We start from the raw sequence: 27,438 nt of genomic DNA, 5'->3' as shown, positions 1-27,438 counted from the left end.
AGAGAGACACTACCAGTTTCTCATTCAGGTTGTTTTTCTTTAGAAGACTGAGAAAGTACAGTCTCTGCTGGGCCTTCTTCACCAGAGGAGTGGTGTTGGCACCCCAGGTCAGGTCCTGCTCAATGGTGACGCCCAGGGGCTTGAAAGCAGCCACCCTCTCCACACGATCTCCACACGATAAAGTGCCTGAATGTCTGTTTTGTTCCTCCTGTAATCCACCACCAGTTCCTTGGTCTTTGTTGTGTTGAGGATCAGATTGTTTTTTCCACACCAGACAAAGAGCCGCACCACCTCGTCCCGGTAAGCGGACTCATCATTTCCAGAGATAAGCCCTACCACTGTGGTGTCATCAGCAAACTTAATGATGGTATTGCTGGGGTGGGTGGAGGTGCAGTCTTGTGTGTAGAGGGTGTAGAGCAGGGGGCTCAGCACACAGCCCTGTGGGGAGCCAATACTGAGGATGAGAGCTGTCGATATGTGGGACCCTACTCTAACCCTCTGGGGGTGGGCTGTCAGGAAGTCCAAAATCCAGAGGCATGTGGAGGTGGAGAGTCCGAGGGCCTCTAGTTTGGACACAAGTCTGTGAGGAAGGATGGTGTTAAAGGCAGAACTGAAATCCACAAACAGCAGCCTCACGTAGCTCCCCGGCTGCTCCAGATGGGACAAAGCAGTGTGGAGAGTGGTGGTGATGGCGTCTTCTGTGGACCTGTTTGCCCTGTATGCGTACTGGTAGCTGTCCATTGTAGATGGAAGGCATGAGGTAATGTGACTACGTACCAGTTTCTCAAAGCATTTCATGATAACCGGGGTCAGGGCAACAGGTCTGTAGTCCTTAAGGCCCCGCCATTTGGTCCGCGCAGTCCTTCAGCCCCCGACCAGTGATGCCATCAGGTCCGGCAGACTTCCTCGGGTTCATAGACCTCAGCGTGCGCCTCACCTCATGTTCCTCCACACTGAGTGAGGGGCCGCTGTGGGCTGATGCCTGTAGTGCTGCTGTCTCTGGTGGCTCCACCTTGAAGCGGGCGAAGAAGAAGTTAAGCTCCTCTGCCAGTGAAAGGTCCCCATCGATAGCAGCGAGGTTTGGTCTGTAGTTGGTTAAATGCTGGATCCCTTGCCACACCTGCTGTGTGTTGTTTGTGCTGAGGTTGTCCTCAATCCTCTGTTTGTAGTCCAGTTTGGCCTGTCGGATGCCTCTCTTCTGGCAGAGCTGTACAGGTTCATGTCACCGGACCTGAAGGCTGTGTTGCCCTCCTGCAGCAGTCGCTGGACCTCTCTGGTCATCCAGGGTTTTTGGTTTGGATACACTCTGATGCACTTGTCCACAGTAACAGTGTCTGTGCAGTGGTTGAAAAAGCACAGGACTGCTGCTGTGTGCTCCTCCAGGTCTGGGTGGTCAGAAATCTCCCAGTTGGTTCTCTGAAAGCAATCCTGCAGCTGGTGGGAGGCACCTTCGGGCCAAGTTTTAATAGTCATTCTTTTGGTAAGAGCCTGTTTACTGAGGGGGGTATATGCTGGTGCTAGTAGCAGGGACATGTGGTCTGACTGGCCCAGGTGTGGGAGCAGTATAGCTCTGTAGCCATGTTTTATGTTGGAGTAGACCTTATCTAGTGTCTTATCTCCTCTGGTGGCACATTTCACAGACAGTTTTTAATTGAGCATGGTTAAAATCCCCGGCAATAATTTGCACAGCCTTAGGGTACTTGGTTGCTGCTAATCGTGGTATGCAGGAGTCCCAGTGCCAACTTAACATTAGCATCTGGTGGTATGTACACAGCAGTTGCCATGACAACAGTGAACTCTCTTGGAAGATAAACAGGTCTGCATCTGACAGTCACATATTCCACATCTGGGGAGCAGTGACTAGCTACAGTACAGTCTTGGAGTTGGTGCACCAGTTATTGTTCACATATATGCAAGTATCAAAGTAAGCACAGGCTATCAAGATTAAAAGAAAAGGGAGTGAAATAAATCACACATGTAATGTCATAGAAACAAGGTAGGTAGTATGCTAAGCTCTAAACATTGCACACTTTACATAACATTGATAGCCTATTAAACTTGTTTCAAAATTGAAATTAAATAAGTGCACTCAGTGTAAAATATTTAGTAAGAAACAAGTTTGAAATTTTAATGTAATTACCTGGAAAGCTGTGTAATATTAAAACATTATTTTAAACAAATTACTTGAATCTAATCTGAAATTAAAAACAATCACATTTAGTAGTAATTACAGAGTAATTAGCAAACAAATAAAAGTTAGACAGAATCAGTAATCAAAGTGGGGCAACAGACTAAGACACTGAATACTTTGGGGTTTATATTAGTTTTACTAAAGTCAATGTAAAGTTATTATTTATATTTCAAACTGATTTACTGCAGAGATTTATGTTGCCCAATGATTACATAAATATGTAATACTGTAATATCAAAACACTGAAGGCTTATAAGATAATACACATCATTTTATTAGTTGAACCATACATTATATTAAAATTTCATGTGTTAAACGTTTGCAATTTTATTACACATTTGGAGCTAATGCATAATTATATGAAAAGTGACTAGTTTTACACTAATTGCACTTATTTAATTTACAATGTAAAATAATAACAGGATAGATTTTTAGTAATTAGTGGGCTGTAATCTACTAGGCTACCAAGATATAACATCATAGTATTATAAAAATATTACTGTAATAATGAATAATAATAATATATGATAATTAACTTAACTATTAAAAAGAGGTATACGACAGATCATTAAAATAATCATAGCAGGAAAACATATGCAAATAACATATAAATAACCCTTTAATGACGTGACGTGAGACCTAACAACAATAACATGTTCATAGTCATAGGAGGATAACCAATAATAAAAAAAACAAAAGACATTAAAAATATCAACAAGTCACACAAAATTAAAATAAATATCTATAAGTTTACAGAAAGTTAGGTAGATCAGGTTGTTTTTGGTGCCTCTCTCCCCATCATATTCTTTTTTGTGTTCTTCTCTGGTCTCATTAAGATAATGTAACATTTTGGAATAAAAATACAAATTAACAGTCCAAAACTGGAGGCCAGAATAGCAAATATCTCTACAGCAACACTGAACTTCCCAGGAGAGCTGACATAAGCTGGAATAAAAGTGATCCACACTGCACAGAAGATCAACATGCTGAAGGTGATAAATTTGGCCTCATTGAAGTTATCAGGTAGTTTCCGAGCCAAAAAAGCAAGAATGAAACAGAAAGAGGCCAGAAGGCCTATGTACCCAAGTACAGCCCAAAATCCCACAGTTGAACCCAGAGCACATTCTAAGATGATTTTGTCTTTGATTTCTTTAAAGTTCTTAAACGGAAAAGGAGGAGAAATTGTTAACCAGAGGATACATATTACAACCTGGATGAGAGTGAAGCCAGAACACTGAGTCTCTGCTGTGTTGGTCCAAACCATTTCATCACATTACTGCCTGGAAGTGAGGCCCTGAAGGCCATTAACACCACCATAGTTTTCCCCAGAACACAAGAGATACAGAGGACAAAGGTGATGCCGAATGCTGTGTGTCTCAGCATGCAGGACCACTCAGAGGGTCGGCCGATAAAGGTCAGAGAACACAGGAAACACAGAGTCAAGGAGAAGAGCAGCAGGAAGCTCAGCTCAGAGTTGTTGGCCCTGACAATAGGAGTTTTCCTGTGTCTGAAGAAGATGAATGCTACAACAGCAGTCATGCATGTTCCAAATAAAGATGCTGCAGTGAGCAGTGCTCCCATAATTTCCTTCAAATGATAGAAACTCTGTCTCCTTCTTTACACAGGCATCTCTTCTCTCATTTGACCAGAATTCAGGCTGACATCGCACACAGGTGATAGAATCTGAAAAATAATAATAAAATGGATGTTAGACTTTTTATTTTAAGCGCTTTCCTTTTTTTTTTTTTTTTTTTTTTTGTTTCAGTGTTGTTTCATTGTCAAATATGTCATGATAGTGTGTGCACTTATCACAAAGCCTGAAAACCAAACAAACTTTACAAACAAAATGCTTTCTTGTGAAAGTGAAACTAGTAGTTTGCTGGAACAATTATATTTTGTTATTTAATCCTTCTTTGGAATACAAAACATCAACAAAACCTTCAGGTCTTAAGATTGATTTGCATGAGTGACAGCTTTGTTTTCTGGTTCTATGTAGTCCCAAACCTTGCATTAAGTATTACTAGACCTGTAATGTTGCTAATTTCTCCCTCTGCACATCTTATACAGTCATAGCAGCAGACAGGTTTTCCTTTCCGGAGAACCTTGCGAGTTCCTGGGGGACATTTCTCACTGCAAACTGACACGGGAACCTGTATGAACAACATAACTGTGAGAAAAATATAAAATCACTCAACTAGAAAAGCTTATCAAATTTGTCGCAATATTGTAACTATTAATAATTAATTGATCAAATGATAGCTTACCTGTTTTGAATTCTGTGCCCAAATGATATAATTATTTTGCAGACTCAATTGTTTGTCTGCAGGTAAAGATGCATCATAAAGACCAACTGTAACAAAGTCCACAACACCATTTTTTGTTGGCTGCCAGTTTATAATTTCATACTTTGCTGGTGGGTCTCCCTTCTCATTAAAGTGAACTTCATCTCCTTCCTTTGTTTTAAAACGAATCTTTCTTATGTGCTGTAAAATCTAAAATTATATATTTTTATGTAATTATGACAAAGGTTTGTTTGTTCAGCAACATGGCACAAATTTTAAGGATATAATTTTTCACCCACCATGGATGGATCTAGTTGCACCTCGTAGTTACATGTTTCATTACAGTCAAGAATATTATGAAGTGCATGAGCTACAGCATACACTCCTTTATAGACATTATTAAATATGGGCATAAGTGACATATCAGTGAAGCTGTGTCCATTTAGATCTTCATGTCCAGTACATTCTCTCTGATTCTCTGTTGGTGACTTAGAGTGTTTAAACTTACAGTTAAATAATGTCTCCCAAAACTCTGTGAATATTTCATTACCAGATGAATTGAGTGGCTTCACATCTATTATGAACTCTCTCATGCCACTGACATGTGCTTTGGGGATGGACAGGCCTATAGCACCATCCAGAATGTGTACGTTATCAATTTCTGCAGTTTGCGAATGAATGATCCAGGACTCAGTGCCTACCCACTGGTACCCAGCCAAGTTGTAAAGAGACAACATATACAAAAGCACATCCATGTCCAAATAGGAGAGGAAAGCAACAATCACTTTGGAAGTTGAATGTTTGATCATTTCCATAATCTTTTGTGTTTTGTTTGGTGGATCTGTTCTAATGAAAGATACAGAATATTCCAGACAGATTCCCAGCTGCTGTGCAGTTTCTGTGAATATAGCCATACCATTATTGCCATAATCATCATTGGATCTTATTGCTCCAACCCAAGTCCAACCAAAGTGCTTGACCAACTGGGCCAAGACTCTGCTCTGATAATAGTCACTGGGTATAGTTCTGAGGAAGGAGGGGTACTTGGTTTTGTCACTGAGACAAGCACAGGTGGCAGAGGGACTGATCTAAAAGAACAATGACTTCTCAAAATGAAAAAAAAGTTGTATATAAAACATTCACAAACTCCCATTTGATCTTAACATCTGAAAGTATTTAGAAAAATAATTTCAAACAAAAATAATTTTTAAACTTAGTAATAAAAAGTTAGTAATCTTACAGACCTCTGGAATATGAAAGGGTCCAATGACAGTAGCTATAGCCATACAAGGAGAAGAAGATGTTTCTCCTATTATTACCTGCACTTGTGCAGATCTGGTACACGGAGCCTTTGACAGTGTAGATACAACTTCATTACCATTAGTCAAGGCCAGTGCAACTTTTACACCTCTTGCTGCAGAGCCACAAGTATCATACATTTTATATCCCAGAGAGATTCCAGGTAGTAGGTCTGTACTGTTATTAATCTCCTCAATGGCAAAAAGCATAGCCTGGGCAAACTGGAATGCTCCTTCATTTAAACTTGATCCACACAGTGTTTGATGATATTCACAAATACAACAGGAAATACAATAATATTGTCAAAATAAAATACTTTAGATTTATACCTTTTTATTCTGGTAAACCTATGTAGTTCCTTTATATATCTTAACAGTATATTTCAGTATAATTTACCTGTTGCATTCCAGTGGCGGTGGTTTGCTTGTGAAGGTATCTTTTCTGTCTTCCCAGCTACCATGGAAGGCAAACATTCCCCCAAATGTGATGTCACCATCTTTAGATAGCTGGGGATTCTCTGGATCACCTATTAGTCGGCACACCTGTTCCTCTGTCTGAGAAAAAGATGCCACCATCAACAGCTGTAAAAGTGCCCAGCCACGCTCTGGCCACCACTGTATAAGTGACATTCTGGTTGAGAAAAATAAACGAGTGGGTGTATTCTCAAGAACCTCAGTGCGAAGCAAGAGATTGTGTTACTATTTATAAGTTTTGAATAAAAAAAATGGAAAGAAAAAAGTGATTGAATCCCTTAACATTTATCAATTTTACACTGATGATGTCTTAAACCTTATCACTTTATGATACAATTTATACCATATGTTTAATTTAAGAAAATCTTTAAAAAACAACAAACATAAAATCAAAGGATGAGGAATGTTGGACAACCTGAGTATTGTTAAATGTGGAAACAATGAAAAAAATGGAAATGGAAATAGGAAAATAAAAATACAAATTCTAAAAACTAAAGAATATATATTGTCAAAACTTTCCTCTTCTCCAAAATACTGTTTTTAGCTCATTTACATTTTCCAAGTAAGAAAATAATTTTTTTTTTAAGGTTAGATTCAAACTTTGGGATATGCATATATATGTTCATTACATAGGTAGTGGTTTTCCAATTCTGATATTCAGATATTGTTTTTTTTCCCCCTAAGTACACCGCTTGTAAAAATGTAATGAGCACTTTTTAATCAAAGTATGACATCAAGTCAATGAAACTTCAGCAATTATTTTTTTAATGAGTTACATATCAAAGGGGGTTGTTTGATTACTGAAATCATTTTCAGCTGCTTTTGGGTAATGAAATTAAGTGCACTAGTGGGGCAACAATGCAGAAATGTTTTTTTCTATGAAGGTGGCCTTAGGGCCTGATGTTCTCTTGTGGCTCCTGTGGTCACTGCCCACCACTGTGGAGGGAGTTGAAGACCGCCTTCACAAATGCTTCTGCCATACATTCCCAACAGTCCTTCACACTGTGTTTGGGTCTGCCAAGTCTGTCTAGCATTCTCCTCTACTGTCAGATCCAGTTTACCAGCAGGTAATGATTGGTTGACAGCTTAGCCCCTCTCTTCACCAGAGTGCTCAAGACATAATGTCGGAGGTTAGATGACATGAACACGAACTCCATTGACCTCCGGCCAAGGGTATGGTGTTACACCGATGTACTTATGCTTGGACATGGTGTTTGTTATGGACAAACTGTAACCAGCACAGAAGTCCAATAACAAAACCCTTCTTGGATTCAGATCTAGGAGGCCGTTCCTCCCTGTCACACCTCTCGAGGTGTCACTGTAAAACAACAGGTCTAGGGCTTAACACTTATCTTGGAGATGGGAACAGAATTTAACACTGGTATCTGTTCTGAGGTTGAACAGTTTTGTAGACTGTGTATTGTAATTAATAATTTAAATGGGATTCGCTGACAAAATGAATATTAACACAAGCTAAACATTATTTTTGTCTGCAAAGATTTGGTTGATTGTTTGTGTGACGGTTGTGGTTTTGCAGGCCCAATTAAATTAAAGGGAGTTTATTGTATTGAGAATCATAGTAGAGCAATACAGAAATTGGACATGGGTAGCAGGGAACCCTGGAAGTTGCAGACTGCAAAACAGAAAATGGCAGCAGCCAAAATGGCGATCACCACGTGACAGGGGGCTTGGTACACAGACAAGGAGCGAGGCAAAAAAAAAAAAACAAAGCAACAATTAAAAGTGGCTAGACACAAAAGTTCAAAGTAGCAACAAAAATTTCAAAAACAAATTCTAGAATAAAAACTAAGGGTGTGTTGAAAACCAAAAAAGTAAACTGAAAATTACTGCCAAAACAGGTAGGCTATAACACAGGGGCATAGGTTGAATTCTGCAATCTGATCCAAAAGAGATCAAGGTCCAAATACACTGGGCATGCATCTCAGTAAGATAATGTAACATTGTGTAATAAAAATGCAATATTAATATCCAATATAATTAAAGTTATCATGCAGTTTTAAGCAAAAATGAAACACAATGCAGCCAGAAGACCTATGTACCTAGCTGTTATTATAGTATTTTGATTTCAGGCTATGTATATAGTCTATTCAAAATATTTGTCTAAAATTAATAAGTTACACTTGGATACATAAGAAGTTTAAAACAACACAGAGGTAGTACTTTAGTAATCCTTAACATATAATGCATTTTGTGAAATCCAAAATAAAATGTAGTTATACATTACAATGTAATGCTGCTTTGGAAATTAGAAAACTATTCTATTTATTATTAGACCTGTAATGTTAATTTTTTCTCCCTCTGCACAACTTATACAGTCATAGCAGCAGACAGGCTTTCCTTTCCAGAAAACCTTGCAAGTTCCTGGGGGACATTTCTCACCACAAACTGACACAGAAACCTGCAAAGACAACGTGACTATGAGAAAAACGTATCAGCACTCACTTTAAAAACAGCTCTCTTTATATGCATCATAAAGACTAACTGTGACAAAGTCCACAACACCATTTTCTCTTGGCTGCCAATTTAAAATTGTATACTTTGCTGGTGGGTCTCCCTTCTAATTAAAGTAAACTTCATCACCTTCTTTTGTTTTGAAATAAATCTTTCTTATATGGTGTAATATATCTCTCATACCATTATCCTCAGTAGACTATTCTTCATTGGCATCACTCCCCTTCAAATACATGTTACCATCTTTAGATAGTTAGGGGTTCTTGTATTCCTGCTAAATTCAAATTGCATAAGAGGCTAATTCATCTGCTGTCTGGGACCCAGAATCACCCTTCTAAAATACGAACCAACCAATCACGGTGGGGTATATGGGTCTCGGGGGCGGGACATCGGCCGGGCTTAATCCAATCAGAGAAGCATTTCTCAATGAGTGACAGCAGTGTTGCCATGGAGAGTTTTCATCCTGGCTAGCGGCGTCGTTTCTATGAAGCTCACGCGGACATTCGTCCCAGCGCGCTGCGTTCACAACACTTCAAAAAAAAAAAGTTTTTTTAAGTTGCCCCCCAGCGGGACACTATAAGTCAGAGTGATGCGTTCGCGGCGGGTTAAAAGAAAAGTAAGGAACTCAGTGCAGCCTAATGTAGTCTGCAGTCACAGAGCGATGTTCAGAAGAACGTTAAAGAACTGTTCATTCAGACATTTGAATCCGAATACAGCAGATATAGAAACCACATTTTGTCGCCGACTAGAGGAATGTAATTATTATTTTCATTATTATTATTATTATTATTATATTTATTCCCGATTTATTCTTATTTTTTATGTTTGTATTTATTTTGTATTAAAAAATTAAAAATAAATAGATTTGAGAAGATAGGATTTTATTTTATTTTTTTAAAACAAAGCTTTTCTTGTGGAAAACCTGATGCGGCCCAGCCTCACCCAGACTATGCTTCCCGCGGCCCCCAGGTAATTTCAGTTTGAGACCCCTGCTCTACAGGGACCATACAGCAGACCACCTTGTCCTCTCAGACTAGTCCACTATTTTGTCTTCCCCACTGGGGACCAGCCTCCTGACAGCTCAACCTTCTCACTCACCTGCATCTCACCTCTATAGCTTGCTTGAGCGCTGCACACTGGTCAGGAGGTTGGAAGAATACGCTTCCGCCACTGCTTCTGCCCTAACCTACTGTTTATGCTTATTCACATGCACTTTCATTAATGCTTTCAAATTTATCGTGTTAGTCCAGTTCTCCTCAGAGAGGAGAGTAGTTACACCTACATAAAAATGTTTAAAACTAACAAAACACTGAGAACATTTAGTCAATTACCTGGATTTCAAACCACAAAAACGGTCAATAACAAATTTTAAGCATATTTAAGCACAGGATAATTTGCATGATAAACTTACACAGTGGGAATAATACTGTGTCATTGTCTTGCTGTAACCTCACACTTGGTTGCAATCATAAAGTGCACTGTTGGTGCATCTTGGACCTCTGCAATTTTTTTTTTTTTTTTTTTTTTTAAATCAATTTACAAAAAGCTTTTTTCTATTACATACTAAGACCATAAAAGAGGGCATTTGTAGGTTCTTTGACTCCTGCGGGATATGGCTTTATCAAGTCACATCTGAATGAACGGGCCTCATCAACAAATAGGGCACTACCATTGGCAGTGGGTCCTCAAGAACGTAAATACACCGACATTGAGATTATACCTTAACTGACCATGCTTGAATACAGTCAGGTAGTAGCATTAGTAGTAGTCAGGACAATCAATAAAACATATAAACAGATAGATGTAAACTGTTGAAACAATCACAAAAACAAGCAAAGAAATATCAGAATATTTAAATAAACAATCCCTGGGTCTAAGAGAAATCAAAAAGCCTAACCAAATAGTTTGCAGCTTTAATGGGTGCATAGCACCTAAAACTATTCCAATCAGTGTTATACACAAATTTGAAATGTCTAATGGAGTCATTCGGCACGAGCACCATGAAGGACTCCATGGCCAGAGATCAGACAGGACAGAACAGGGTAGTCAATCTTTATCTATATTGACAAAACAGTAAATCAACAAATTGAATGAAACAGTCACTAGATGGGAGGAGATGAGGTAGGGTGAGTATGGTGGTCTCGTTGGACACCGGAAGTGATGTCAAAACCAAGATGGCCGACCAACAGAGAGCACATGGACAGAATGGAGGACAACAGAGAAAGTTCAGTACAGTAACAAAAGTGTCACACAAGCCACAAGAATATAATCCAAACAATAATCCACAGGGCTAAACTCAGAGGTCTAGGGGAATCCAGGTCATACACAAGTAGGCAGTTCAGAGATAAATCCGACAGGCAAAATCCACAACAGTAAGACAATTCAGGTCGAAACACAGGGAGATCCAAACAGAAACAGAGCAGAGAAGGGAACAACGAGGGGAAACTCACAGAACCAGAGGGGTAGACAGGAAGCAGGGTCAGGTCAGGCTGGTCCAGTGAGGGGGAATCCAGGGTAGAAGGGGTGCAGGTCAGAGAAGGGGAATCAGGTAGATACAGGGAGAGGTCTGGTACTGTGAGCAGGGGGAATAACCAGGAATAAACAAAACTCACAGCACCAGGGGGTCAGGCAAGAGACGGGGTCCAGAGCAGGCAGAGTCCGAGAAATCCAAAACAAATCAGTCCAAGAGAAACACTGGATAGTGTCCAGGAGTTAAGAACAGACTATATGGCAGGGGAGACAGGTGAGCAGGCCGGTATTTATAGAGTGGGGGAGACCAGGTGTAACCAATTAGGTAAGTGCATGTGATCAGACTGGGAAAGGGAAACAGGAAGTTGTCAAAATAAGAGCTCGGGGGAACTACAAGCAGCAACGAGGCTGAAACCATGACATTATTAGATCATGAATTGGGGTTCCAGGATTTAAATGTGATTCTCTGAACAAAAAAAAACTAAGACAAGCCAGTCAGTTTGTATATTTATATATTTTATACTTTTATTTTAAACTTTTAAATATTTATTTGAACTTCATCACATGTATTTTTTTGTGACTGTATATTATATTGTAGTAAATGCAGTCATTCTAATATGGTATATCAAAAATGGATTATACCACATAAATTACAACAAAAATTACATTAACAGTATTGCAGTGGTAAAAAATAGCTGTTGAATAAAATGAATACAATTGCCAATTTGATGTGTTATGTGTTTCAGTCATTATTTTGCAGAAACTAGAACTCACGAATAGTATAATAGTATTTCTTCATTATCATATTTTATATGATGATTTTTTTTTTACATTTCAGACTGTTGATGCCTCTCTCCCCATCATATTCTTTTTTGTATTTTTCTCTGGTCTCAGTAAGATAATATAACATTTTGGAATGAAAATACAAATTAACAGTCCAAAACTGGAGGCCAGAATAGCAAATATCTCTACAGCAACACTGAACTTCCCAGGAGAGCTGACATAAGCTGGAATAAAAGTGATCCACACTGCACAGAAGATCAACATGCTGAAGGTGATAAATTTGGCCTCATTGAAGTTATCAGGTAGTTTCCGAGCCAGAAAAGCAAGAATGAAACAGAAAGAGGCCAGAAGGCCTATGTACCCAAGTACAGCCCAAAATCCCACAGTTGAACCCAGAGCACATTCTAAGATGATTTTGTCTTTGATTTCTTTAAAGTTCTTAAATGGAAAAGGAGGAGAAATTGTTAACCAGAGGATACATATTACAACCTGGATGAGAGTGAAAGCCAGAACACTGAGTCTCTGCTGTGTTGGTCCAAACCATTTCATCACATTACTGCCTGGAAGTGAAGCCCTGAAGGCCATTAACACCACCATAGTTTTCCCCAGAACACAAGAGATACAGAGGACAAAGGTGATGCCGAATGCTGTGTGTCTCAGCATGCAGGACCACTCAGAGGGTCGGCCGATGAAGGTCAGAGAACACAGGAAACACAGAGTCAAGGAGAAGAGCAGCAGGAAGCTCAGTTCAGAGTTGTTGGCCCTGACAATAGGAGTTTTCCTGTATCTGAAGAAAATGAATGCTACAACAGCAGTCATGCATGTTCCAAATAAAGATGCTGCAGTGAGCAGTGCTCCCATAATTTCTTCATATGATAGAAACTCTGCTTCCTTCTTTAAACAGGCATCTCTTCTGTCATTGGACCAGAATTCAGGCTGACATCGCACACAGGTGATAGAATCTGACAAGTAATAATAAAACAGATCTTAGATTTTTTTTCAGTGCTTGCCTATATCATTGCTATCTGCATATCAACTAGTGTAAGAAAGACAGTACTATCAACCTATATGGCAACCCCATGCTGTTATAATTATTAATTCGATATTTTTATGTATTATTAAAATAATGTATCACACACAGTATTTTTAATGGTAATGACTTTATTTCACTAGTGTTGTTTAGTTTAGTTTGTTTTCTACTGTCTTCAAATATTTCATTATAGTGTATGTGGAAAAGTTACATTTGCTGGCAGAAACTTGTGTCGGGAATTTTTGTGATTTTCAAACAAATTAAAATGCTTTTCTGAAAGTGAAATTAGTAGTTTGCTGGAACAATTATATATTATGACAGCTTTCTTTTCTGGTTCACTGTAGTCCCAAACCTTGCATTTAGTATTACTAGACCTGTAGTGTTGCTTATTTCTCCTTCTGCACATCTTATACAGTCATAACAGCAGACAGGTTTTCCTTTCTGGAGAACCTTACGAGTTCCTGGGGGACATTTCTCACTGCAAACTGACACAGGAACCTGTATGAACAACATGAGTATAATAAGCCCAATGAAAATAATTTTTATACATTATTAATGCAATTGTATTGTAATTGAGATGTATAATGGTGATATAATAGCTTACCTGTTTTGAGTTCTGTGCCCAAATTAAAGAGTTATTTTTCAGACTCAGCTGTTTGTCTGCAGGTAAAGATGCATCATAAAGACCAACTGTGACAAAGTCCACAACACCATCTTCTGTTGGCTGCCAGTTTATAATTTCATACTTTGCTGGTGGGTCTCCATTCTCATTAAAGTAAACTTCTTCTTCTTCCTTTGTTTTAAAACGAATATTTCTTATGTACTGTAAAATCTAAAATTATATGATATCATGAAGTTATTACAAAGGTCTGTTGGTTCAGCATCATGTAAGTAAGTAAGTAGATTTCAAGGATTTAAGCATTTACTCACCGTGAATGGATCTAGCTGCACCTTGTAGTTACATGTTTCATTACAAACCAGAATATTGTGAAGTGCATGAGCCACAGCATACACTCCTTTATAAACATTGTTGAATATGGGCATAAGTGACATATCAGTGAAGCTGTTGTGTAATCCACTCAGATCTTCATGTCCAGTACATTCTCTATGATTCTCTGTTGGTGACTTTGACTGTTTAAACTTACAGTTAAATAATGACTCCCAAAACTCTGCAAACATTTTATTACCAGGTGAATTGAGTGGCTTCACATCTAATATGAACTCTCTCATGCCACTGACCTTTCCTTTGGGGATGGACAGGCCTATAGCACCATCCAGAATGTGATGCTTATCCATCTTTGCAGTTTGAGAATCAAAGATCCAACCTTCAGTGCCTACCCACTGGTACCCAGTCAAGTTGTAAAGAGACAATGTATACAAAAGCACATCCATGTCCAAATAGGAGAGAAAAGCAATAATCACCTTACATGTGGAAAGCTTGATTATTTCAATAATCTTTTGTATTTTGTTTGGTGGATCTGTTCTAAAGAAAGATAAAGAATATTCCAGACAGATACCCAGTTGCTGTGCAGTTTCTGTGAATATAGCCATACCATTATTGCCATAGTCATCATTAGTTCTAATAGCTCCAACCAAAGTGCTTGACCAACTGAGCCAGAGCTCTGCTCTGATAATAGTCACTGGGGATAGTTCTGAGGAAGGATGGGTACTTGGTTTTGTCACTGAGACAAGCACAGGTGGCAAACGGACTGATCTAAAAGAAGAAAATGTAAAATTAAAAATATTCACAAAATCACATTTGCTCTTAACAGTTGGAAAAACAGATTGAAGAATAAAGAAGATAATTTCTCATGAATAGAATTTTACATTTAGTAATCTTACCGACCTCTGGAATATAAAAGGGTCCAATGACATTAGCTATAGCCATGCAAGGAGAAGAAGATGTTTCTCCTATTATTGCTTGCACTTGTGCAGGTCTGGTACATGGAGCTTTGGACAGTGTAGATACAACTTCATTACCATTAGTTAAGGCCAGTGCAACTTTCACACTTCTTGCTGCAGAGCCACAAGTATCATAAATTTTATATCCCAGAGAGATTCCAGGTAGTAGGTCTGTACTGTTATTGATCTCTTCAATGGCAAAAAGCATAGCCTGGGCAAACTGGAATGCTCCTAAATTCAAACTTCATTCACACAGTGTTTTATGACACATACAACACAAAATATTAAAATTGTCAAAATAAAATTTTATGAATAAATACTTTATTTAGATTCATTTTTTATTCCTCTGCACCTGTTTTATATTTATATCTATCATTTAATCCTAGATAGATTAAATCTTAACAGGATATTTCAGTATAATTTACCTTATGCATTCCAGTGGCAGTGGTTTGCTTGTGAAAGTATCTTTTCTGTCTTTCCAGCTACCATAGAAGGCAAACATTCCCCCAAATATAATGTCACCATCTTTAGATAGCTGGGGATTCTCGGTATCCCCTCTCAGTCGACACACCTGTTCCTCTGTCTTAGTAAAAGATGCCACCAACAGCAGTTGTAAAAGTGCCCAGCTCCGCCCTGGCCACTTCTGTGTCAGTGTCATTCTGTTTGAGGGAAAAATTGAGTGGGTGGATGAAGTATCTTACTGCAGAGCAAGAGCTTGTGTGACTATTTATACATTTTGAATACCCTAAAAGATAAAAAAAAAAAAGACCTGAGGCTATTAAACAGTCCTTGTCAGAACAGTATATTTTATGTACTAGTGATATTTGAAACCACAGACATTTAATCATTATAAATAATGTGTAAGAAATTAGCCAAATTAAATTATGAAATTGACAATGTAGTAATTAGAGTTTTGGGTTAGTATACTGCATATGTCTTACACTTGCGTACAGAAAGTAGTCACGGCGACCTAAGGGATACAGGAAGAAATGGGGTGACTGGCCAAAAAAAAATTATGGTGGACAAGAATTATTAATTTTGTCCAGGTTTAGCCAGAAATGGGGAAGGATAGAAGAAAAAAAAATGTGGATTGGATGGGAAGGACATGATAAAAAGAGGATGTTAAGTGAAAATAGAAAGACAAGAGCACTCCAGCCCGAGGCATTTCACTATTTTTTCTTCTTTTTCTAGCTGGGGGAAATGTGAACTCGCATCCTGTCTGAATAATTAGTATTATTTTATAATAAATGCTCATTTGAACTGTATTGATTTGACTGAGGTCTATTCTGTAATACTACAAGAAAATTCAAGAAAAAACACAAATGTGCATCCACAGGATGATTCATGTTAGTGTCAATAAAAGGATGAAACATCCAAAAAGTAATCATACTTTTTATAGGCACTGTATAATGAGTTTATATGAATTTTATTTGAATGGAAAGTCTATGGGAGTGTTCTAAAACAGTGGTTTTCTCAAAAACTATATAACCTACTGTAATGAAATTTTATGGAAAGCTGCCCTGTGTTGAAATTCTTCACATACTACATACATGCCTCTATGATGCTACCATGTGGACAGTTATTACAGTTTTATCATGACTCATAATTCCTAAATGGTAGGAGTATAATCTTTTTTTCTCTGTGCTCTTCGGATGCATCTGAAATTATTTGTAATTGGGACCGCCCACATTTGTCTGACTAGATTTTCCAGCATTTAGATTTTTTTAAAACACTCCCTATTCTTCATGCTTCATCAAACCTTCTTCAAATTTCGTATAAAACCTATTTGGACCACTGTGGATTCAATGGTACCAACCATTCTGCAACATACTTGAAATGTTTCTTTTAATTTCTGAGAAATTAAATAGCTTAACTCTTCAAAACAATTAACCAGGCAAACCAAACATTGCATTCGGTTGTACAATCGTACTCTATGTATGCCTTCAGAGATTTAAACAGCAAGAGCTTATGTTTTCACATTTATTGCTTCAAAACTGTGATTTCCACAAGTTTGACATTTTTACACTGCCACAATTAGCTGATGGTCATAAGATAATCTTAAGAACTTGCGATAACTTGTCATTGGTCAGTGTCTTTTCTTAAAAAGATCAGGTCTCCCATTTTAATTGGGATTCTCTGACCAAATTAAAATTAATACAGGCTAAAGATGTTTTTGTCTGTAACAAAAATAAAGTATATTATCCAACTAAACTATGAACTATTTTAAGTGTTGTGAACTCACAGAGCAATTAGGTATTATATCTGTATACTCATTAGTACATAATTACAAGTAGTATTACATATAATTAGATTACAAATGCTGCCATTGCCATAGCCTATGTTACAAATGGATGGTATGCAATAGATTACACCCAACTGTTGCAATGAATGAACAGACATATATTTCTAATGTGTTGTGTGTTAAAGGAATTCCGCAAGAAACAGAAGAAACTAATGTTTTGTTTTAAGCATATTTTAGATATATTCTGTAGTATTTCATATTGTATTTTTTACCTCTCTCACCATCATATTCTTTTTTGTGTTCTTCTCTGGTCTCAGTAAGACAATATAACATTTTGGAATGAAAATACAAATTAACAGTCCAAAACTGGAGGCCAGAATAGCAAATATCTCCACAGCAACACTGAACTTCCCAGGAGAGCTGACATAAGCTGGAATAAACGTGATCCACACTGCACAGAAGATCAACATGCTGAAGGTGATAAATTTGGCCTCATTGAAGTTATCAGGTAGTTTCCGAGCCAGAAAAGCAAGAATGAAACAGAAAGAGGCCAGAAGACCTATGTACCCAAGTACAGCCCAAAATCCTACAGTTGAACCCAGAGCACATTCTAAGATGATTTTGTCTTTGATTTCTTTAAAGTTCTTAAATGGAAAAGGAGGAGAAATTGTTAACCAGAGGATACATATTACAACCTGGATGAGAGTGAAAGCCAGAACACTGAGTCTCTGCTGTGTTGGTCCAAACCATTTCATCACATTACTGCCTGGAAGTGAAGCCCTGAAGGCCATTAACACCACCATAGTTTTCCCCAGAACACAAGAGATACAGAGGACAAAGGTGATGCCGAATGCTGTGTGTCTCAGCATGCAGGACCACTCAGAGGGTCGGCCGATAAAGGTCAGAGAACACAGGAAACACAGAGTCAAGGAGAAGAGCAGCAGGAAGCTCAGTTCAGAGTTGTTGGCCCTGACAATAGGAGTTTTCCTGTATCTGAAGAAGATGAATGCTACAACAGCAGTCATGCATGTTCCAAATAAAGATGCTGCAGTGAGCAGTGCTCCCATAATTTCTTCAAATGATAGAAACTCTGCTTCCTTCTTTACACAGGCATCTCTTCTGTCATTGGACCAGAATTCAGGCTGACATTGCACACAGGTGATAGAATCTGACAAGTAATAATAAAGCAGATTTTTGTTTTCAGTGCTTCCCTATATCATTGCTATCTGCATATCAACTGGTGTAAGAAAGACAGTACTATCAACCTATATGGCAACCCCATGCTGTTATAATTATTAATTCAATATTTTTATTTATGAGATGTCAAAAAGTGTCTTACACCCAATATATTTAATGGTAATAACTTTATTTCAATAGTGTTTTTTGGTTTAGTTTGTTTTCTACTGTCTTCAAATATGTCATTATAGTGTATGTGGAAAAGTTACATTTGATGTCAGAAACTTGCCAGTGTGTCTGGAATTTTTGTGATTTTCAAACAAATTAAAATGCTTTTCTGAAAGTGAAATTAGTAGTTTGCTGGAACAATTATATATTATGACAGCTTTCTTTTCTGGTTCACTGTGGTGCCAAGCCTTGCATTTAGTATTACTAGACCTGTAATGTTGCTTATTTCTCCTTCTGCACATCTTATACAGTCATAGCAGCAGACAGGTTTTCCTTTCTGGAGAACCTTACGAGTTCCTGGGGGACATTTCTCACTGCACACTGACACAGGAACCTGTATGAACAACATGAGTATAATAATCCCAATGAAAATAATTTTTATACATTATTAATGCAATTGTATTGTAATTGAGATGTATAATGGTGATATAATAGCTTACCTGTTTTGAGTTCTGTGCCCAAATTAAAGATTTATTTTGCAGACTCAACTGTTTGTCTGCAGGTAAAGATGCATCATAAAGACCAACCGTGACAAAGTCCACAACACCATTTTCTGTTGGCTGCCAATGTATAATTTCATATTTTGCTGGTGGGTCTCCATTCTCATTAAAGTAAACTTCATCTCCTTCCTTTGTTTTAAAACGAATCTTTCTTATGTGCTGTAAAATCTAATATTATATATTTTCATTTAGTTATTACAAAGGTCTGTTGGTTCATCAACATGTAAGTGTGCAACAAATAATTTTTTGAAGTAGATTTCAAGGATTTAAGTATTTACTCACCGTGAATGAATCTAGCTGCACATTGTAGTTACATGTTTCATTACAAACCAGAATATTGTGAAGTGCATGGGCCACAGCATACACTCCTTTATAGACATTGTTAAATATAGGCATGAGTGACATATCAGTGAAGCTGCTCTGCAATCCACTCAGATCTTCATGTCCAGTACATTCTCTCTGATTCTCTATCCATGTATTTGACTGTTTAAATTTACAGTTAAATAATGTCTCCCAAAACTCTGCAAACATTTTATTACCAGGTGAATTGAGTGGCTTCACATTTAATATAAACTCTCTCATGCCACTAACATGTGCTTTGGGGATGAAAAGCCCTATGGCACCATCCAGAATGTGATTCTTATCCATTTTTGCAGTTTGTGAATCAAAGATCCAACCTTCAGTGCCTACCCACTGGTACCCAGTCAAGTTGTAAAGAGACAATGTATACAAAAGCACATCCATGTCCAAATAGGTGAGAAAAGCAATAATCACCTTACATGTGGAAAGCTTGATTATTTCAATAATCTTTTGTATTTTGTTTGGTGGATCTGTTCTAAAGAAAGATACAGAATATTCCAGACAGATTCCCAGTTGCTGTGCAGCTTCTGTGAATATAGCCATACCATTATTGCCATAATCATCATTGGATCTAATAGCTCCAACCCAAGTCCAACCAAAGTGTTTGACCAACTGAGCCAGTGCTCTGCTCTGATAATAGTCACTGGATATAGTTCTGAGGAAGGATGGGTACTTGGTTTTGTCACTGAGACAAGCACAGGTGGCAAACGGACTGATCTAAAAGACAAAAACAAATGACCTCTCAGAGTTAAAATTGTAAAATATAAAATATTCACAAAATCACATTTACTCTTAACAGTTGGAAAAACAGATTACAGAATATAGATAATTTCTCATAAAAAGAATTTTACTTTTTTAGTAATAAATGTAGTAATTTAGTAATCTTACCGACCTCTGGAATATGAAAGGGTCCAATGACAGTAGCTATAGCCATGCAAGGAGAAGAAGATGTTTCTCCTATTATTGCTTGCACTTGTGCAGGTCTGGTACATGGAGCTTTGGACAGTGTAGATACAACTTCATTACCATTAGTTAAGGCCAGTGCAACTTTCACACTTCTTGCTGCAGAGCCACAAGTATCATACATTTTATATCCCAGAGAGATGCCAGGTAGTAGGTCTGTACTGTTATTGATCTCTTCAATGGCAAAAAGCATAGCCTGGGCAATCTGGAATGCTCCTAAATTCAAACTTCATTCACACAGTGTTTTATGACACATACAACACAAAATATTTATATAATATATAATTGTCAAAATATTTTTTTTTATTTAGATTCATTTTTTATTCCTCTGGTAAACATGTGCACCTGTTTTATATTTATATCTATCATTTAATCCTAGATAGATTAAATCTTAACAGGATATTTCAGTATAATTTACCTTATGCATTCCAGTGGCAGTGGTTTGCTTGTGAAAGTATCTTTTCTGTCTTTCCAGCTACCATAGAAGGCAAACATTCCCCCAAATATAATGTCACCATCCTTAGATAGCTGGGGATTCTCGGTATCCCCTCTCAGTCGACACACCTGTTCCTCTGTCTTAGTAAAAGATGCCACCAACAGCAGTTGTAAAAGTGCCCAGCTCCGCTCTGGCCACTTCTGTGTCAGTGTCATTCTGTTTGAGGGAAAAATTGAGTGGGTGGATGAAGTATCTTACTGCAGAGCAAGAGCTTGTGTGACTATTTATACATTTTGAATACCCTAAAAGATAAAAAAAAAAAGACCTGAGGCTATTAAACAGTCCTTGTCAGAATAGTATATTTTATGTACTAGTGATATTTGAAACCACAGACATTTAATCATTATAAATAATGAGTAAGAAATTAGCCAAATTAAATTATGAAATTGACAATGTAGTAATTAGAGTTTTGGGTTAGTATACTGCATATGTCTTACACTTGCGTACAGAAAGTAGTATAAACACAGTTATGTAAGTTTCAGCTGTTTGAACTTTTTGCTAGATGGAATGTACTGCTGGAGTGGAAGACAGTGGATGCCTCAGGATCAGAGCAATTCATTAGATTGCTGCTTGGGTCACGGCGACCTAAGGGATACAGGAAGAAATGGGGTGACTGGCCAAAAAAAAAATTATGGTGGACAAGAATTGTTAATTTTGTCCAGGTTTAGAGCCAGAAATGGGGAAGGATAGAAGAAAAAAAATGTGGAAGGATGGGAAGGACATGATAAAAAGAGGATGTTAAGTGAAAATAGGAATCCAATAGCATTCCAGCCCGAGGCATTTCACTATTTTTTCTTCTTTTTCTAGCTGGGGGAAATGTGAACTCGCATCCTGTCTGAATAATTAGTATTATTTTATAATAAATGCTCATTTGAACTGTATTGATTTGACTGAGGTCTATTCTGTAATACTACAAGAAAAAAAAAAAAAAAAAAAAACACAAATGTGCATCCACAGGATGATTCATGTTAGTGTCAATAAAAGGATGAAACATCCAAAAAGTAATCATACTTTTTATAGGCACTGTATAATGAGTTTATATGAATTTTATTTGAATGGAAAGTCTATGGGAGTGTTCTAAAACAGTGGTTTTCTCAAAAACTATATAACCTACTGTAATGAAATTTTATGGAAAGCTGCCCTGTGTTGAAATTCTTCACATACTACATACATGCCTCTATGATGCTACCATGTGGACAGTTATTACAGTTTTATCATGACTCATAATTCCTAAATGGTAGGAGTATAATCTTTTTTTCTCTGTGCTCTTCGGATGCATCTGAAATTATTTGTAATTGGGACCGCCCACATTTGTCTGACTAGATTTTCCAGCATTTAGATTTTTTTAAAACACTCCCTATTCTTCATGCTTCATCAAACCTTCTTCAAATTTCGTATAAAACCTATTTGGACCACTGTGGATTCAATGGTACCACCCATTCTGCAACATACTTGAAATGTTTCTTTTAATTTTCTGAGAAATTAAATAGCTTAACTCTTCAAAACAATTAACCAGGCAAAACAAACATTGCATTCGGTTATACAATCGTACTCTATGTATGCCTTCAGAGATTTAAACAGCAAGAGCTTATGTTTTCACATTTATTGCTTCAAAACTGTGATTTCCACAAGTTTGACATTTTTACACTGTCACAATTAGCTGATGGTCATAAGATAATCTTAAGAACTTGTGATAACTTGTCATTGGTCAGTGTCTTTTCTTAAAAAGATCAGGTCTCCCATTTTAATTGGGATTCTCTGACCAAATTAAAATTAATACAGGCTAAAGATGTTTTTGTCTGTAACAAAAATAAAGTACATTATCCAACTAAACTATGAACTATTTTAAGTGTCGTGAACTCACACAGCAATTAGGTATTATATCTGTATACTCATTAGTACATAATTACAAGTAGTATTACATATAATTAGATTAGAAAAGCTGCCATTGCCATAGCCTATGTTACAAATGGATGGTATGTAATAGATTACACCCAACTGTTGCAATGAATGAACAGACATATATTTCTAATGTGTTGTGTGTTAAAGGAATTCCGCAAGAAACAGAAGAAACTAATGTTTTGTTTTAAGCATATTTTAGATATATTCTGTAGTATTTCATATTGTATTTTTTACCTCTCTCACCATCATATTCTTTTTTGTATTCTTATCTGGTCTCAGTAAGACAATATAACATTTTGGAATAAAAATACAAATTAACAGTCCAAAACTGGAGGCCAGAATAGCAAATATCTCTACAGCAACACTGAACTTCCCAGGAGAGCTGACATAAGCTGGAATAAACGTGATCCACACTGCACAGAAGATCAACATGCTGAAGGTGATAAATTTGGCCTCATTGAAGTTATCAGGTAGTTTCCGAGCCAGAAAAGCAAGAATGAAACAGAAAGAGGCCAGAAGGCCTATGTACCCAAGTACAGCCCAAAATCCCACAGTTGAACCCAGAGCACATTCTAAGATGATTTTGTCTTTGATTTCTTTAAAGTTCTTAAATGGAAAAGGAGGAGAAATTGTTAACCAGAGGATACATATTACAACCTGGATGAGAGTGAAGGCCAGAACACTGAGTCTCTGCTGTGTTGGTCCAAACCATTTCATCACATTACTGCCTGGAAGTGAAGCCCTGAAGGCCATTAACACCACCATAGTTTTCCCCAGAACACAAGAGATACAGAGGACAAAGGTGATGCCGAATGCTGTGTGTCTCAGCATGCAGGACCACTCAGAGGGTCGGCCGATAAAGGTCAGAGAACACAGGAAACACAGAGTCAAGGAGAAGAGCAGCAGGAAGCTCAGCTCAGAGTTGTTGGCCCTGACAATAGGAGTTTTCCTGTGTCTGAAGAAGATGAATGCTACAACAGCAGTCATGCATGTTCCAAATAAAGATGCTGCAGTGAGCAGTGCTCCCATAATTTCTTCAAATGATAGAAACTCTGCTTCCTTCTTTACACAGGCATCTCTTCTCTCATTGGACCAGAATTCAGGCTGACATTGCACACAGGTGATAGAATCTGACAAGTAATAATAAAGCAGATTTTTGTTTTCAGTGCTTCCCTATATCATTGCTAATGCATATCAACTGGTGTAAGTAAGACAGTACTATCAACCTATATGGCAACCCCATGCTGTTATAATTATTAATTATATATTTTTATTTATGAGATGTCAAAAAGTGTCTTACACCCAGTATTTTTAACGGTAATAACTTTATTTCAATAGTGTTTTTTGGTTTAGTTTGTTTTCTACTGTCTTCAACTATGTCATTATAGTGTATGTGGAAAAGTTACATTTGATGTCAGAAACTTGCCAGTGTGTCTGGAATTTTTGTGATTTTCAAACAAATTAAAATGCTTTTCTGAAAGTGAAATTAGTAGTTTGCTGGAACAATTATATATTATGACAGTTTTCTTTTCTGGTTCACTGTAGTGCCAAGCCTTGTATTTAGTATTACTAGACCTGTAGTGTTGCTTATTTCTCCTTCTGCACATCTTATACAGTCATAGCAGCAGACAGGCTTTCCTTTCTGGAGAACTTTACGAGTTCCTGGGGGACATTTCTCACTGCACACTGACACAGGAACCTGTATGAACAACATGAGTATAATAAGCCCAATGAAAATAATTTTTATACATTATTAATGCAATTGTATTGTAATTGAGATGTATAATGGAGATATAATAACTTACCTGTTTTGAGTTCTGTGCCCAAATTAAAGATTTATTTTGCAGACTCAGCTGTTTGTCTGCAGGTAAAGATGCATCATAAAGACCAACTGTGACAAAGTCCACAACACCATTTTTTGTTGGCTGCCAATGTATAATTTCATATTTTGCTGGTGGGTCTCCATTCTCATTAAAGTAAACTTCATCTCCTTCCTTTGTTTTAAAACGAATCTTTCTTATGTGCTGTAAAATCTAATATTATATATTTTCATTTAGTTATTACAAAGGTCTGTTGGTTCATCAACATGTAAGTCTGCAACAAATAATTTTTTGAAGTAGATTTCAAGGATTTAAGTATTTACTCACCGTGAATGAATCTAGCTGCACATTGTAGTTACATGTTTCATTACAAACCAGAATATTGTGAAGTGCATGGGCCACAGCATACACTCCTTTATAGACATTGTTAAATATGGGCATGAGTGACATATCAGTGAAGCTGCTTTGCAATCCACTCAGATCTTCATGTCCAGTACATTCTCTCTGATTCTCTATCCATGTATTTGACTGTTTAAATTTACAGTTAAATAATGTCTCCCAAAACTCTGCAAACATTTTATTACCAGGTGAATTGAGTGGCTTCACATCTAATATGAACTCTCTCATGCCACTGACCTGTGCTTTGGGGATAGACAGGCCTATGGCACCATCCAGGATGTGATGCTTATCCATCTCTGCAGTTTGTGAATCAAAAATCCAGGCTTCAGTGCCTACCCACTGGTACCCAGTCAAGTTGTAAAGAGACAATGTATACAAAAGCACATCCATGTCCAAATAGGTGAGAAAAGCAATAATCACCTTACATGTGGAAAGCTTGATTATTTCAATAATCTTTTGTATTTTGTTTGGTGGATCTGTTCTAAAGAAAGATAAAGAATATTCCAGACAGATTCCCAGTTGCTGTGCAGTTTCTGTGAATATAGCCATACCATTATTGCCATAGTCATCGTTGGATCTAATAGCTCCAACCCAAGTCCAACCAAAGTATTTGACCAACTGAGCCAGTGCTCTGCTCTGATAATAGTCACTGGGTATTGTTCTGAGGAAGGAGGGGTACTTGGTTTTGTCACTGAGACAAGCACAGGTGGCAAACGGACTGATCTAAAAGACAAAAACAAATGACCTCTCAGAGTTAAAATTGTAAAATATAAAATATTCACAAAATCACATTTACTCTTAACAGTTGGAAAAACAGATTACAGAATATAGATAATTTATCATAAAAAGAATTTTACTTTTTTAGTAATAAATGTAGTAATTTAGTAATCTTACCGACCTCTGGAATATAAAAGGGTCCAATGACAGTAGCTATAGCCATGCAAGGAGAAGAAGATGTTTCTCCTATTATGGCCTGCACTTGTGCAGATCTGGTACATGGAGCTTTGGACAGTGTAGATACAACTTCATTACCATTAGTTAAGGCCAGTGCAACTTTCACACTTCTTGCTGCAGAGCCACAAGTATCATACATTTTATATCCCAGAGAGATTCCAGGTAGTAGGTCTGTACTGTTATTGATCTCTTCAATGGCAAAAAGCATAGCCTGGGCAATCTGGAATGCTCCTAAATTCAAACTTCATTCACACAGTGTTTTATGACACATACAACACAAAATATTTATATAATATATAATTGTCAAAATATTTTTTTTTATTTAGATTCATTTTTTATTCCTCTGGTAAACATGTGCACCTGTTTTATATTCATATCTATCATTTAATCCTAGATAGATTAAATCTTAACAGGATATTTCAGTATAATTTACCTTATGCATTCCAGTGGCAGTGGTTTGCTTGTGAAAGTATCTTTTCTGTCTTTCCAGCTACCATAGAAGGCAAACATTCCCCCAAATATAATGTCACCATCTTTAGATAGCTGGGGATTCTCGGTATCCCCTCTCAGTCGACACACCTGTTCCTCTGTCTTAGTAAAAGATGCCACCAACAGCAGTTGTAAAAGTGCCCAGCTCCGCCCTGGCCACTTCTGTGTCAGTGTCATTCTGTTTGAAGGAAATAAATGAGTGGGTGGATGAAGTATCTTACTGCAGAGCAAGAGCTTGTGTGACTATTTATACATTTTGAATACCCTAAAAGATAAAAAAAAAGACCTGAGGTTATTAAACAGTCCTTGTCAGAATAGTATATTTTATGTACTAGTGATATTTAAAACCACAGACATTTAATCATTATAAATAATGTGTAAGAAATTAGCCAAATTAAATTATGAAATTGACAATGTAGTAATTAGAGTTTTGGGTTAGTATACTGCATATGTCTTACACTTGCGTACAGAAAGTAGTATAAACACAGTTATGTAAGTTTCAGCTGTTTGAACTTTTTGCTAGATGGAATGTACTGCTGGAGTGGAAGACAGTGGATGCCTCAGGATCAGAGCAATTCATTAGATTGCTGCTTGGGTCACGGCGACCTAAGGGATACAGGAAGAAATGGGGTGACTGGCCAAAAAAAAAATTATGGTGGACAAGAATTATTAATTTTGTCCAGGTTTAGAGCCAGAAATGGGGAAGGATAGAAGAAAAAAAATGTGGATTGGATGGGAAGGACATGATAAAAAGAGGATGTTAAGTGAAAATAGAAAGACAAGAGCACTCCAGCCCGAGGCATTTCACGCTTCTTTCTTCTTTTTCTAGCTGGGGAAAAATGTGAACTCGCATCCTCCAATAATTAGTATTATTTTATAATAAATGCTAATTTGAACTGTATTGATTTGACTGAGGTATATTATTAATAATAATAATAATAATAAATTTATTTATAGAGCACTTTTTTAAACATATGTTACAAAGTGCTTCACAAGACAGACAAGAAA

The 27,438-nt window shown here is 37.2% G+C and overlaps 3 protein-coding genes and 1 pseudogene across 3 annotated transcripts; all 4 read right to left on the bottom strand.

Annotated features, from left to right (window-relative positions):
- Positions 1-2,960: 2,960 nt before the first annotated feature.
- Positions 2,961-6,401, bottom strand: LOC113171984 (annotated as a pseudogene).
- Positions 6,402-12,020: 5,619 nt separating this feature from the next.
- Positions 12,021-15,517, bottom strand: LOC113171973 (extracellular calcium-sensing receptor-like). Its single transcript, XM_026374731.1, is given in 7 exon segments — positions 12,021-12,931; positions 13,374-13,497; positions 13,604-13,831; positions 13,930-14,587; positions 14,589-14,713; positions 14,846-15,143; positions 15,327-15,517. Coding segments are annotated over 7 exon segments (2,421 nt in total). The 5' UTR covers positions 15,404-15,517.
- Positions 15,518-17,397: 1,880 nt separating this feature from the next.
- Positions 17,398-20,979, bottom strand: LOC113171967 (extracellular calcium-sensing receptor-like). The gene is made up of 6 exons (XM_026374721.1): positions 20,789-20,979; positions 20,300-20,597; positions 19,330-20,124; positions 18,988-19,215; positions 18,758-18,881; positions 17,398-18,311 (listed from the first exon to the last, which is right to left on the bottom strand). Exons 1-6 carry the CDS (start codon positions 20,863-20,865, stop codon positions 17,398-17,400), a joined length of 2,436 nt encoding a protein of 811 aa, XP_026230506.1. The 5' UTR covers positions 20,866-20,979.
- Positions 20,980-22,984: 2,005 nt separating this feature from the next.
- On the bottom strand, positions 22,985-26,565 carry LOC113171961 (extracellular calcium-sensing receptor-like). Its single transcript, XM_026374708.1, has 6 exons — positions 26,375-26,565; positions 25,886-26,183; positions 24,916-25,710; positions 24,574-24,801; positions 24,344-24,467; positions 22,985-23,898 (listed from the first exon to the last, which is right to left on the bottom strand). Exons 1-6 carry the CDS (start codon positions 26,449-26,451, stop codon positions 22,985-22,987), a joined length of 2,436 nt encoding a protein of 811 aa, XP_026230493.1. The 5' UTR covers positions 26,452-26,565.
- Positions 26,566-27,438: the final 873 nt, after the last annotated feature.

Source organism: Anabas testudineus, chromosome 13 (assembly GCF_900324465.2).
Source record: "Anabas testudineus chromosome 13, fAnaTes1.2, whole genome shotgun sequence".
In the NCBI taxonomy this organism is placed as follows: Eukaryota; Metazoa; Chordata; class Actinopteri; order Anabantiformes; family Anabantidae; genus Anabas; species Anabas testudineus.
This window is presented reverse-complemented; position numbering and strand designations above follow the sequence as displayed.